This window comes from Thamnophis elegans, chromosome 3, assembly GCF_009769535.1.
Source record: "Thamnophis elegans isolate rThaEle1 chromosome 3, rThaEle1.pri, whole genome shotgun sequence".
Taxonomy (NCBI): Eukaryota; Metazoa; Chordata; class Lepidosauria; order Squamata; family Colubridae; genus Thamnophis; species Thamnophis elegans.
Window position 1 is genome coordinate 16,487,676 of NC_045543.1, and position 14,211 is coordinate 16,501,886.

Here is a 14,211-nt window from a genome sequence, read left to right on the forward strand (position 1 = left end):
TACCTTGTGTTTAAATTTCTTCTTTTTAAATCTACGTGCGATATTTTTTAAAAATCCATTTACACTGTACATTTCACTTTCATTTAAAGTACATATTCTCTAAGACCAAACCCAAAAAACAGAATGTAAACAATATATTGAAACAGATAGAAAATTAAGAAATGAGCAGCTAAGGTTTTATTTCATTGATTCATAGACACATACACAAACATAGACAAACACACTTTCTGAGATGCTTTGTAATTTCTGTGTAATCTCAATTCTGCTATAAATAGGGTGCACAATAGCTAATGAAACAGATGTTCAATTCCCCAGAGATGTGGTTCATAACTGATTTCAAAAAATATTAGTGTATTAAAGACATCACCTGAAATCTTGACAAAGTGAATTGTCCTCTGAAAAAAGCAGTACAACAGATCACTAATATAACTTTCTAATTTTAAATATCCTCTGAAAACTCTTTTCTATGTATCAGAATGGTTATATCAGAAAACAGTTACCAAATCCTTAAATACAGGAAAAAATCAGAACATTTTACTACCATTATATGCATATCAATATATCCATGATTTTTTGGCTAAATAATTTTGATAAGCCTCTAATTAAATCCATCAACATTAGAAACTCTTCAGACATTCCTTATCTTTTTTTGATAGAAAAGCAATGTCTTTCCCCATAGATGGTACTATATCTGGAAATGGAGAAGACTTTCGGGTTTCACTGAAACTTTGAAATGCCAATATATTGTGGATGGACAAGCTATGATCTAGAGGTCATAGACAGTCCTAAACCACCAAAAGTGTGACCTCCTGGAATCTTAGGAACGTGGTTTGCTTTTCCTGCCGGCCAACTAATCAGCACGATCAGCTGGCCGGCAGGAAATGGATCATTGGTTTCCTGCTGCTGTTAAGGCAGGAAGCCCAACAATCTGGTGTCCCAACTGCTTGCTGATTACTTATTCAAAAGATTGGTGAGGATCAGACCACTGGTTTCCGGCTGCTAATAGTCATTGGAAATCAACAACCTGTATTAAGCCACAGGGACCTCACTGGGTCAGATTTATCTCTGTGGAGCTCTCGGCTTCCAAATTTCAGAGCATCTCCTCCTATAGACATATTTCAGGTAACAAGAAGCAGTTGCTAGCTTTGCTGTGGATGGACATGTGGGCTTCTGAATGAACAGTAGATGATTTAGATGATCAGTATCTGATTTAGTGATCTGGAAACATTGATCAGGATACAGTATGCTTCAAGTCCCACAAACATTTGGTAGCAAATTGCTAACAGCAAAACAATAACTATTACTCAAATGAACAGCAATAGCACTTAGATTTATATACTGCTTCACAGTGTTTAACAGCCCTAAGTGGTTTACAGAGTTAGCCCCTATTGCCCCCAACAAACTGGCTCCTCATTTTATCGACCTCGGAAGGATGGAAGGCTGAGTCAACCTTGAGCTGCTCAGAATTGAACTCCTGGAGTGAGCAGTGAGTTAGCCCTGCAGTGCTGCATCCTAACCACTGTGCCACCACAGAATAATATTTGAAAAGGATGTAAATAGTGATAAATCTTGTCTCTCATTCCCTGATTCAGTTGCACTTTGTGACATTGGAGTTGTACAAAGATCAGACAGAGGCATTTTCCCATTCAGGAAAACAGTTGCCTGGGCAGTTCCATCATTTAAACTCAGCACTTTCTAGCAGATTTTACAGGCAATGTTATAGGGCAGGGCCTCTCCAACCTTGGCAACTTTAAGACTTGTGGACTTCAACTCCCAGACTTCCTCAGGCAGCAAGCTGGCTGAGGAAGTCTGGGAGTTGAAGTCCACAAGTCTTAAAGTTGCCAAGGTTGGAGACCCCTGTATAGAGTTTTCAATTCCTGTAAAAAAAACAAACAGTGCAGCTTGATTTGCAAAGTGGAGCGTTGAACTCAATTTAATCCTTCTCGTCCATTTCACAATCTCAATAAATGCCTGGCATGTGGGGGTTTGGGGGAGGGGGTTGCAGTGGTTAAATGCAGTGGTTAAATGCAGCACTGCAGGCTACTTCAGCTGACTGCAGTTCTGCAGTTCGGCTGTTCAAATCTCACCGCCTCAGGGTTGACTCAGCCTTCCATCCTTCCGAGGTGGGTAAAATGAGGACCCAGATTGTTGTTGGGGGCAATATGCTGACTCTGTAAACCGCTTAGAGAGGGCTGAAAGCCCTATGAAGCGGTATATAAGTCTAACTGCTATTGCTATCAAATTCTTCTGTATCGCATATCCAAATGTCTGGATTCAAGCAAGGCCTTGCTATCTCTCTGGGGTCTAGGACAACTCCCCATGGCCAATTCGCCATGGGACAATTCAACACTGTATTAACTGTTTCATTCAGCTACTTTTATTATTGATGACCCCATTTTTGTCGAAATTATTGTAACTCTTATATTTCTGGATTGACTTTATTAATATTGGCCACGGTTCTGTTGAAATTAATTTAACTTTTGTATTTGTTGAATTGACTGTGGCAAGTTGACCACGGTGAGTTGACTGCAACGAGTTGGCTGTGACCAATTGTTCAGTTATGTTCTCTCTGCTACAGGGGTGGGTTCCTGCCAGTTCTAACCTCTTCTATAGAAGAGGTTCCACAAACCTACAGTGCCGTTTAGAACTGGTTCCAGCTCCCTCCCCCCGCCCGTCCGCACATCATCAAAATGAAGAGCCAGAGGAGGAATTCTGGGAGTTGAAGTTCATAAATCTTAAAGCTGTCAAGTTTGAACACCCCTGGTTTTTTTTTCCTAAAGGGTTAAGGGTGCAAGGGTCTTGTAACTTGACAGCTTTAAGACTTGCACACTTCAGTGTCAGAGTTCCTGATCCAACATGACTGGAGGAGGAATTCTGGGAGTTGAAGTCCACAAGTCTTAAAGCTGTCAAGTTTGAACACCCCTGGGGTTTTTTGCCCCTGAAGGATTATGGGTGCAAGGGTCTTGTTACTTGACAGCTTTAAGACTTGCATGCTTCAAATGCCAGAGTTTTTGAGCCAAAATTTTGATTGCTAAGCAAGAGCGTTGTTAAGTGAGTTTCCCCACATTTTACAAGTTGGCCACGCCTACCCAGTCACATGGATGGCAAGCCACTCCCACCCAGTCACATGGCCAGCAAGCCACTCCTACAAAGCAGGACACACCTGCAGAAGAGGTTCTAAAAAATTTCGAAACCCACCACTGCTCTGCTTCCATACACTGTTCTTCAGTGTGACCTATAAGTGTTGGAAAATAGACCATAATTCTGTTATGCCTTCATCACAGATTCAATGGGGATTTATTTGCAGAAAGTCTTGATGGATAAACAACTTTCCATTATACCAAAAGCCTAAGATCTATCTTTCTGTGTATCATAACTAGCCAGATACCCATAGCATGGACTTGAAATGTGGGCTAAAAATTTAAATTTCCCCTTTCTCTTTGTAGAGGGGCACAAGGGGAGTTTTATTACCTCAGGAGTTGCTGTAAGGAGGAGGATGGATACAGGTTGCTAGTAGTCTTGATTTTCTGCTTGGTTGACTGGAAAGGACACTGAATTGCCTCAGTTATATCCTACCTGTTGCATTTATTTCTAAGCTTGGCAGGAGGAAAAAGGGTCACACAGATCATCTTCCAAATGTAGTGGGGGGATCGGGGAATAGAAACAAAGATCTATGAAAGTAGCAATAGAATAATTATGCCTTCATGCAGAAATACTTCCAGTGTTAAGTTTGCAAAGTTAGAGAGAAACCTGGTGACTCCACTGAAGATTTATCGTGGGTGAAATTGCAGTGAATCCTGCCAAGAAATAGAGCAATAAAATTTGACACACTGAGTTGAGGCACGTACTTTGAAGTGAAACTCCTGCTTAGTTTAGAAAAAAACGCCACCTTTCATTTTCAGTGTTGCTCATGTTCTTTCTAGGCATAAGGGACAGACTCTAAATTCAGTCACTGCACTTGGTGTCCCAGTTGCCAAGTTCCAGTGTTTAAAATTGTACCATTATCAAGTCATGTCTGTGTTTGGCAAAGATTTGTAGACACAACATCAATAACTATGCTAAATATTTTTGCAATACTTATTTCTCTTCCACACTTTTTTCCAAGTAGTAAATCATACTGTAGTTTCTTTAATCTCCCCCGGCCTGTGAAAAACAGGAATTTATGTAACAGGCACTCTGCTGCAAACTTTTTCCTGTTTGGAACTTCTGTTGTTGTTGGCAAAATTCGGAGATGGCTTAGCTACTCCAAAAGTGACCTTGGATGTCCTTTGTATAAGAATACTAGATTGTAACTTTTTGATGACTAAGGAGGCCTCTGCAGTTTCTGCAAAATACTAAATGATTCTTTTATGGATGGAGTGAATAATTTGCACAAATAGGTCTGCACACAGAATTTACATTTTCAGTGTAAACATATTTTAAGCTTTGGTAAGGTGGGATATATGATGGCCAGAAAACATATCGAATTCTTTTTGGAATGTGTTAGTGGATTTTAGTCTGAACAATCCAGAGTGTTGTGTTTTTTGTAAGGTTTTCCAGCCTCGTGTTCTTCTCACACTGAATTATCTAAAGTTGCTTCAAAAGTTCTTAGCTGTTGATATTGCCAGAGTGAAGGTGTAGTACTATTATTCTGCCAGTCCCTCTTGAAGTTATTTTCAGTAGGAATACTGTATACTGAAGTAGGAAGTAGGAATTTACATTTGCTCAGAAGATGATGGTTCGAATTAGAAAGTGATCATTTCTGGAGTTGACATTGGGTGAATGAAGCAAGTTTACAGAAGCCTTGGCTAGAAACATCATACAAGATAAAACAGACATGTAGAACAGCAGTGTATTTCCCCCCCCCTTCAATTATGAAACAGAGGAAGTGTCGTACTTCTCACCCGAAAAAGTGCATGCAAAGGAGGAAGGTAAAAATTGACACCACACACACCCCATTTCTCACTAACTTCTTTAAACAGTCTAATTGCTGTCTAATTGCACTATCAAACGTGAACCAGACAAGGAAGGTGAAGTGCAAGAAAGTAGGGAAAGAGGTCAGGTTTCTGCTCCCTTGACACAAAGCCACAAAATCCCCCCCAGTACAAAACACACACTAATTTGGCCTTTAACCTATATCTTATGCACACACACACACACACAAACTTGCATCTTGCAAAAAGGGGAATTCAGAGCAAATTATAAATTGACAACCATATATTCCCCTAATATTTCTAATGGGCTTGCCATACTTGCTCAAATGAAATCTGAATACTTTTATTCTGGTTTTATCTTATTATCTTATTCTAATCTTATGCATAGGTACATACACATACATACTTTTTAAACAAAAAGGTCAAACTAACACGAGCTAATATAAAGTAAAGGAGGAAAAAGACAAAAAAAAAAGAAAAAAGTGCAAGAAAAGGGAAAAAAAATGACAAAAGTTATAATAAAGTGGCGTCTAATATTCTTCCCAGCATTTATAATGTATGTATGTATGTATGTATGTATGTATGTATGTGCTGGTCTTGTTGTATTCGGGTCTTTTCCTGTGTAAGATTGAGATTGTCTTGGCAATGTTTCGGCAAGGTCTCACTCGCCATCTTCAGGCTGGTGTATTCGGGAAAAGACCCGAATACAACAAGACCAGCATACCTACACCCGTGAAAATCTACGAATATATATACGTATATATAAAGTCCTCTTTTCTGAGGAGAGCAACTTTTGCATCCCATTTGGAAACCAAGGACCCAGAGTATGGAAGAAGAATGGAGAGGCCAATCAAGCACAGTAATCCCATGGTCATTGAACCAGTTTTTGGTGCTTTTGGCAAAAGTTGCTCTCATCAGAAAAGAGCACTGAGCAACAGGACTTTCGACCACTGTGCTTCATTAAGACCAAGGTCCACGCAGCCGTCTACCAGGAGATTTTGGAGCACTTCATGCTTCCTTCTGCAGATGAGCTTTATGGGGATGCTGATTTCATTTTCCAGCTGTCCACACTGCCAAAAGCACCAAAACCTGGTTCAATGACTGTGGGATTACTGTGCTTGATTGGCCAGCAAACTCGCCTGACCTGAACCCCATAGAGAATCTATGGGTCATTGCCAAGAGAAAGATGAGAGACATGAGACCGAACAATGCAGAAGAGCTGAAGGCTGCTATTGAAGCATCCTGGTCTTCCATAACACCTCAGCAGTGCCACAGGCTGATAGCTTCCATGCCACACCGCATTGAGGCAGTAATTGCTGCAAAAGGGACCCAAACCAAATACTGAGTACATATGCATGCTTATACTTTTCAGAGGTCTAATATTGTTCTATGTACAATCCTTGTTTTATTGATTGCATGTAATATTCTAATTTTCTGAGATTGTGGATTTGGGGTTTTCATGAGCTGTACGCCATAATCATCACAATTATGACAAATCACGGCTTGAACTATCTTGCTTTGCATGTAATGAGTCTTATCTCATATATTAGTTTCACCTTTTAAGTTGCATTACTGAAATAAATGAACTTTTGCACGATATTTTAATTTTTTGAGTTTCACCTGTATATGTATATGTATATATAGGTCTCTAGTTATTCGGGTTTTCTCCCGCGTAAAATTGGAGATGTCTTGGCGACGTTTCGATGAAGTCTCATTCATCATCTTCAGGCTACTTCAGGCTTGGTGCTTCCAGGAGCAATGTGAAATCTCGGCTTTCTTCCTTTTAACTGCTAGTGGGGGTTTGAACTGATTGGGTGGGAGCTTGGCTGTGTCCTGATTGGGTGGAGGTGTATCCTGATTGAGTGGAGGTGTGTTCTGATTGTTTGGGGGTTTGTGTTTCATGTAAGGATAGGAGGGGTTTAAAGAGGCTAATTGTGCATTTGCAGTCTGGCTTCTGGTCCTCGGTCATGCCTCCTCATCAGTTTGTGTTTTTGTCTGTTTTCTTTGTGGATGTTTCGTGGTGATATTCTGTGTGGCTCTTGTGAGTGTGGGCCTGGACTCAAACGAGTCCCGAACATGATGAATGACACCAAGCTTGTTTGGGCACTGTGATAGCTATCTGTGCTTTTGCTGCCAACCCACCTGATTCCAGTCCCTTCTAAGACTTCTACTAATAGAAAGACATGCCCGGGAGTGCTGGGACAAAGCTTGTGTACTTTCTGCGGTCCTGAGCCCTTTCCCTTTTTCTCATAGGCCAGGAGATGAATGGCTTAGTAGGAATGGACTGTTGGCTTTCCGCTCTCTTAGCAGAGGTAAAACAGCTCTCTGTTCAGACCAATTAGCTAGTCAACTGGCAAGTGAAGAAATTGTAGTGGGTTTAACCCTTTTGCAGCCAGGTGCCATCTGCACTGTTCTGTGTTGTTTGATTCCTCTGGGCAGCTTCTTCTCCTCCTCCTCCTTTCTCTGCATTTGCATTAGTCTAGTCTGCTTCCTGAGAAGTTTGTCTTTGAACTGACGGGATGGAATTATTGATGAATCCAGATTTTCCAGTTCCTCTTTGTGAGGAAAAAAAATCCAGCTTAGCAGATCCTGATTTTTTCTCTCTCCAGCTATGCTCCCATGAGGAGGGCTTTTTAACGTAGCAATCTGGCTAAAAGTCTAGTTTCCAGACATTTGATAATCTATGGTAATTTTCAGATGGAGCAGGTGTGGCTTCCTGCATGTGTGTAGTGCTTCCTGACAACTACTGAGAATCCTATTGATTCTAATAATGAAGAGTGTTATTATTTGGTGTGGCAACCGCTGTGATTTGCTGACCTTGATTCATCCTCTTTGCACCCTATAAGTATGATAGGTTTTGTTGCTGATAGAAATACAATTTAAAAGTGTGCATGTGGAGGTGGAGATACTATTTTATCAATATTGTTATATTTCTCATTTGATAGACTTGATGGATTTGTGGGGGGGGGGCTGTGTGTGTGGGGGAATCCAGGATATATTATCATGGCAGAGGAATTCAATATCTTTCTTACATTTTCCTTTTTTAGAACTCAATCCGTCACAACCTCTCTTTGCACAGCAAGTTCATTAGAGTACAGAATGAAGGGACAGGAAAAAGCTCTTGGTGGATGCTCAATCCAGAAGGAGGAAAAAGTGGCAAGTCACCCAGGAGAAGGGCTGCCTCCATGGACAACAGCAGCAAGTTTGCAAAAAGTAGAGGGAGAGCTGCAAAGAAAAAATCAGCTCTTCAGGCAGGTCAAGATGGAAATGGCGACAGTCCAGGAGCACAGTTCTCGAAATGGCCAGCAAGCCCCAGCAACCATAGCAATGATGACTTTGATAATAACTGGAGTACTTTTCGACCTCGAGCCAGTTCGAATGCTAGTACCATTAGTGGACGACTTTCCCCAATTCTGCCAGAACAAGATGACCTCGCGGAAGGGGACGTGCATTCGATGGTCTATCCTCCATCCGCAACCAAAATGGCCTCAACTCTGCCGAGCCTTTCTGAAATGAGTAGTTCCGAAAATATGGAAAGCCTACTGGATAATCTCAATCTTTTGTCTCCAAATGCATCATTGACTGGGTCTACCCAATCGCCACCTACTACCATGATGCAACAATCTACTGGTTATTCATATACATCATCCAATACAAATATAGGTTCAACCAATGCAGACTACAGGAAGTACAGTTATGCTCAGCCTAGCATAAATTCTTTGTCCCAGATGCCTATGCCGACAATTCAGGACAATAAATCGAGCTATGGAACCATTAACCAATATAACTGTCCAGGACTTCTTAAGGAGTTGCTTACTTCTGATTCACCACCACATAATGACGTCTTAGCCTCGGTAGATACTCATGTTTCCCAGCCTAGTAGCCGAGTGCTGGGACAAAATATATTAATGGTCTCTAACTCTGCAATATCACCATATGGCAACCAGCAGCCCCACAACAAAATCATTGCCCCCAGTGCTCACTCTCACCAAGGACATGTCCAACCCACAGCGGTAATAAACAGCCATACTTTATCTCTCACCCTTAGCGCTGTGTCTCATGGTTCAAATATGACTCATTCAACCTCAGCAAAAAACTCAGTCCAGGGGCTCATGAGCCACCCGATGCAAGTGAATAGCATAAGCCCCTTCACCACGGTGAACAGCTGTAATGGGTATGGAAGAGTGGGAATTGTTTCTTTCCATCAGGAGAAGCTGCCTAGTGACTTAGATGACATGTTCATTGAACGATTGGACTGCGATATGGAATCAATAATCCGTAATGATCTGATGGATGGGGAAACGTTAGATTTTAACTTTGACAGTGTGTTACCTAACCAAAGTTTGCCACACGGTGTTAAAACGACAACACACAGCTGGGTGTCAGGATAAGACTAGAAGGTTAGTTCTCTTTTTGTTATTTTATGACTATGTTGCAATACATTCATTATCTTAAAGCAATAATACAAGGGAAAAATTGAGCTTGGGATAGTCTCTTCCATTAGAATGAAAAGCTGCATATAAATTCTCTTATTCTGGATCAGAAAGTTGATTACTTTGCCTTGATGATTTATAAATCCAGAGAGATAATCCTTGATTTACAATCTTTCATTTACTGACCATTCAAAGTTATAACAACAACAAGGTGACTTGGGACTTTTTCACACTTGCAACATCTCCATGGTTATGTGATTAAAATTGGGACACTTGGCAACAGACTCATATTTATAACAGTTGCAGTGTCCCAGAATCATGGGATCACTTTTTGTGAACTTCTGACCAGCAAAGTCAATGGGGAAGTTAGATTCACTTTACAATTCTGTTACTAATTTAACAATTGCAGTGATTTACATAACAACGGTAACAAGAAAGGTTGAAAGATGGGACAAAACCCACTTAATAACCAACTTCCTTAGCAACAGAAATTTTGGGCTCAACTGTGGTGGTAAGTCAAGGACTACCTGTACTTCAAAAATCATTATAGAAGTTATTAAAAAGCTATCTTATGAGATATGAGATACGTTAGTTTTCTCGAAGCAGAAAACTTGAATTTTAATAGTAATAAAATGCTATGATAAAGGTTTAGTAGTGTAGAATACATTTAGGTGCAATTTGGCCAATAAATAATGAGTGGAAAGGGCAACAAAAAATGGAAGAGAAAGGAATACTTATTTTACCATTAATCTAGGCATTTTAATGACTTCATTTTGAAATTACCATCATGCTTTTCATTCTCAGTTTTCTAAAGATGAATGGTTTTGGTAGGACATTGTTGCATATTGTTATATGATGAAAGGATGGGGTGGAATTACATTTTGAAAGTATCTAGATGATGAATCACTCTATGTGATCTTAAGCAAAGTATCACAGAAGAGCAGCTCATCAAAAGACAACAGCAGACATCAAAGGGAAAGCTACCATGTGAAGTCAAATATAGCGTTATCTTTTTACCTGATTTGAGTAAAACCACTGGAAAGTCAACACCACCAGTTTTTAAGGCATAGATACCTCAATATCCCCCCTGACAGACTTATGTCAAAGTAGTGTAGTTTGCCAGATCCTGATGAAAAAAGTCATTCATAAATGCATTTTTTGTAGATCAATCAAGAATGCCTTTTATCATTTTATGTTTTCTTTCTATTATCCTAGGCTACAGTTTAAAGTGCTTCAGACATCTCTGACTACAAGAACTGCATATGCATAAAGAAGTCCAAAGATGTTCTTCATCTTCTTCGCAATTTCTTGTAGATTTTTTTTTCTCTTGTCAGTCTTGGCTGCAGATCTCTCTTTCTCTCTCTCTCTTTTTTTGTACAAAATGTTTGCTGCCAGATTATTCGCTGCTGTAAGTAAGGAATGTGCCATTGGAAGTGTCTTTATTTGGAAGTGCCAAACTCACTACTATGTCATAGAAAATTAGAAGATACTTGACTTTATGCTGCAGCTTTCCCCAAATAGGTGGCTTCCAGATGTATTAAATTTCAAATCCCATAATCCCTGCTAACATGGCAGCAGTATGGGCAAAATGGTGTATAGAATAAGTTGTGGAAGTAAACTTTGTTTCTGCAAAAACATATTAGATTAAATTAAAATCATGGAACATGGTGAACAGCTTGATCAATTTTCTTTTGGCGAATTAAAGTTGCTGTAAATTTTATATGCGACAAACCATTGAATATAACCCAACCAAAGTTTTGGTATTCAGATTTCTACATTAGAGAGTATATTGAGAAGCTTTGTTTGCATATGGAGTAGATATATTATAGAGTTCCAGATTGATTAATTTTATTAATAAAACATAAAATTTGTAATACATCTATAACTATTTTCTTACATTAGCTGTTTTACAAGCTTCTTAAAAATATGCAGAATCCAATATTTTAAAAACATTCAGCATATTTTATACACAGTATTTTAACAATATAAGAGGAGAGAATTTTTATTAGCACTCTGTAAGATTTATAAGAGAAGGTTTTTACATAAAAAATGTCTGGTTTTTATCTGGCATGAAGATTATCTGTATTCTTAGTACTATATTGACTGTCCAAAAGTCTTAAATGTTGTTAAATACTTTGTACATACAGATCGTATTTGTATTTATTTTATGAAGTTTTATAAAGATTATTAGGCATTTGTGTTAATATTTTCTTTAATAATCCATTTTAATTTACCTTTTTTAATTGCATGGTCCCTCATTTCTTTTTTATTACTGCCTCCTATTTTGATTTGAAGAGATCATACAGCTAGAAACTGGTTTACGCTAATTATGATGTAATAATGTATTTTGTAGAAATAAATCTTGATCATAATAATGTAACAATAGTTTTGCTGGGGTTTACCGACCATTGGCTTCAACATCTTACAATGATCAAGAAAAGTTCCAATAATTTACTCTTAGATTGATAAGAGCAGGCTTGCAATATATAAATAAATATAAATATCATTGAAATTGTGAGCTATATGTTATGTCTCTTTGATATAATAGCCGTGTGGTGCATCTTTCTTTTATATGATATTGAATCTCTTCCCTCCAAAATCCAAGCAAAGAAAATATTTATTCAAAAAAAGTCTTTAAATCCTAGCAAATTTAATTTTCAATTCTCTGAAGTAGATTTCAGGGGCACCTGAGGAAAAGGCAGGAAGACTGGCCCCTCAAACTTGCCAAATCATTTTGTTTCAATGTTTTGGAGAGAGAGGTCATGAGGAATAGCCATGGATGATTTAGTGAACATTAGGTGAGCCCCTGAGGGACATTTAAGGTTTAACCCTCCTCCAATGATTCAATATATCATGTGGTTCAATTGCACTTGTCTCATGGAAGACACATACAAGGTATTTTTTGAAGATCTTATTTTCATATAATACCACAAGGTGTACAGCTGCAGGAATATATGTTAACTACTACCAGAATACCCTTAAGAGGAGAATGTTTCCATGAGCATATTATAACCTAAGAATATTCTAATAATGCTGGCAAAGAATCCTGGGAAAGACTGTTAAATATTTTCATGTCTCTATGTATGTTTCAATTCAGTATGAATATTAGTTGAATATTGCTTGCCCAGTTAAAAAACACCTCTGCTCATTTAAAACAACTGACAATTAGCGTTACCTGGACCCAATGCCCAGTAATGCTGTTACAGGGCAGGAGGACAGGGAAATTAAAAAAGTAATGGAGTGTGGTGTTATAAAAATCAATGTGAAGATTGATCATACATGTTTTTGCATATATCTTTATATTCTGTAATTTTAAATAATAGCAAATGATGGCTTTGTGAATTGTGTCAGTTGCTTTTCCAAGCAGCCAGGCTACTCTCTGTCTCAGTCTGTAAAAGAAATATGTAATAGAACTGTTCCAATTTAATGTATTGTTTTCTAATTATGTATTAATAATTGCATTAATGAGATCTCTGCTTTGATAAACTGACAAGTTCTATGAAATGATAAGCTAATGTTATAATGTTGAATGGTGACAACTCAACAGCATTTTTTTTTAAAAAAAGAGATGATTATTAATATGGACCAGTTCCTTAAAAGTCTTACATTGCAATTCTTCACATGCTTGCTGTGATATAATTCTGACCATTCAATGGGTTTGACATCCTAACAAGCATGTCTCAGGATTGCAATCTTAAATTTGCACTTGTTCCAATGAATTAGACGTTGCTACAACTTTTAAACATTCTTAAGATCATAAGAGTAAAAGTTCAGGCTTATTAATTTATAATTAATATTTCAAGAAAATGATTTTGTGCTTTATATGGTCTGAAATTAATGATGTGGTTTAAGATAACAGAGAAAATGTAACTGCATTATAACTAGATCTTTTATGAAAAGACTCATCCTCCACTTTGGTTTCCCTTGTATCTCCCTCACCAACATGTTGACATCCAAATATTTCAGATCATTTTTGCGATTTGTAAAGAGAAGGCAATTTGATTGCTGAACACCTCAGACTACCTTTTGGATATTTGCGGAAAAGTGCCTGATGTTTTTCCAAACAGAAAATAATCCTTTGTATAAACCCGTACATGTATATGCATTACTTTAATGATCTTGTCCTTCATATGCTATCTGTATGCTGATAAAGGATTCTGTTTATTTGTTATTGTTTGTACTCATTCAGAAATGCAAAGGCATTTAAAAATCTTTCTAATCTGTCTTTACAGAATTATCACGAGAAGAGGCTTTTTAAAACAACTTCTTGGGCATTTTTTTATTGGAAAGATAATATATTTTATAAAATAAATAAATACTATTTTCCTTTTTTAATATATGGGGACCTGAGATTGAGGAGGTATGATTTGGTTTAGGAAGTCATTGCCTGCGGCCCTATTTGCACCCAAATAAATCCCCTGGCTCTGATTCCCAATTCTGCATTCACTCAGTTATGTATGGGATTATTTGTGTTCCTTATCTGCTAACTTTCTCAACAAACACTTGTTTCAGGCTGTAACATTTACCACCCACAACCAAAAGCCAGCAATAAAATGATGCCACTGTAGATTTTATTTTAACGGCGTTACCAACTTCTACAGCTGGAATCTTGGTCTACATTAATTTGGTGTCCTTATTCCAAAAAGTGCCGCTGCTGTAGCTGCGCTTGGAAAAAAAAGAGAAGTTTAAGATGCCTAAATAGAGGTAGCAAGTTGTTCCCATGGACATTGAGTTGTTGACTTAAAGTCTGTTCACTTCTCCTCTGGTATATTCTGCAGCAGAACAGACTTCCTTTTTCTAAATTATCCTCCCCATGGCATTTAAACCAGGAAATTGGGTTTAGTGCCACTGTAAGATATACGTAA

The 14,211-nt window shown here is 38.3% G+C and overlaps 1 protein-coding gene across 1 annotated transcript in view; it reads left to right on the forward strand.

Moving 5' to 3' along the window:
• Positions 1-13,517, forward strand: part of FOXO1 (forkhead box O1) — a 46,880-nt gene extending 33,363 nt beyond the window's left edge. Inside the window, exons 2-3 of the mRNA XM_032213476.1 lie at positions 7,961-9,313; positions 10,562-13,517. Coding sequence (XP_032069367.1) covers positions 7,961-9,304 — 1,344 coding nt within the window. The 3' untranslated portion in view covers positions 9,305-9,313; positions 10,562-13,517. The remainder of the gene's footprint in view (positions 1-7,960; positions 9,314-10,561) is intronic.
• Positions 13,518-14,211: the final 694 nt, after the last annotated feature.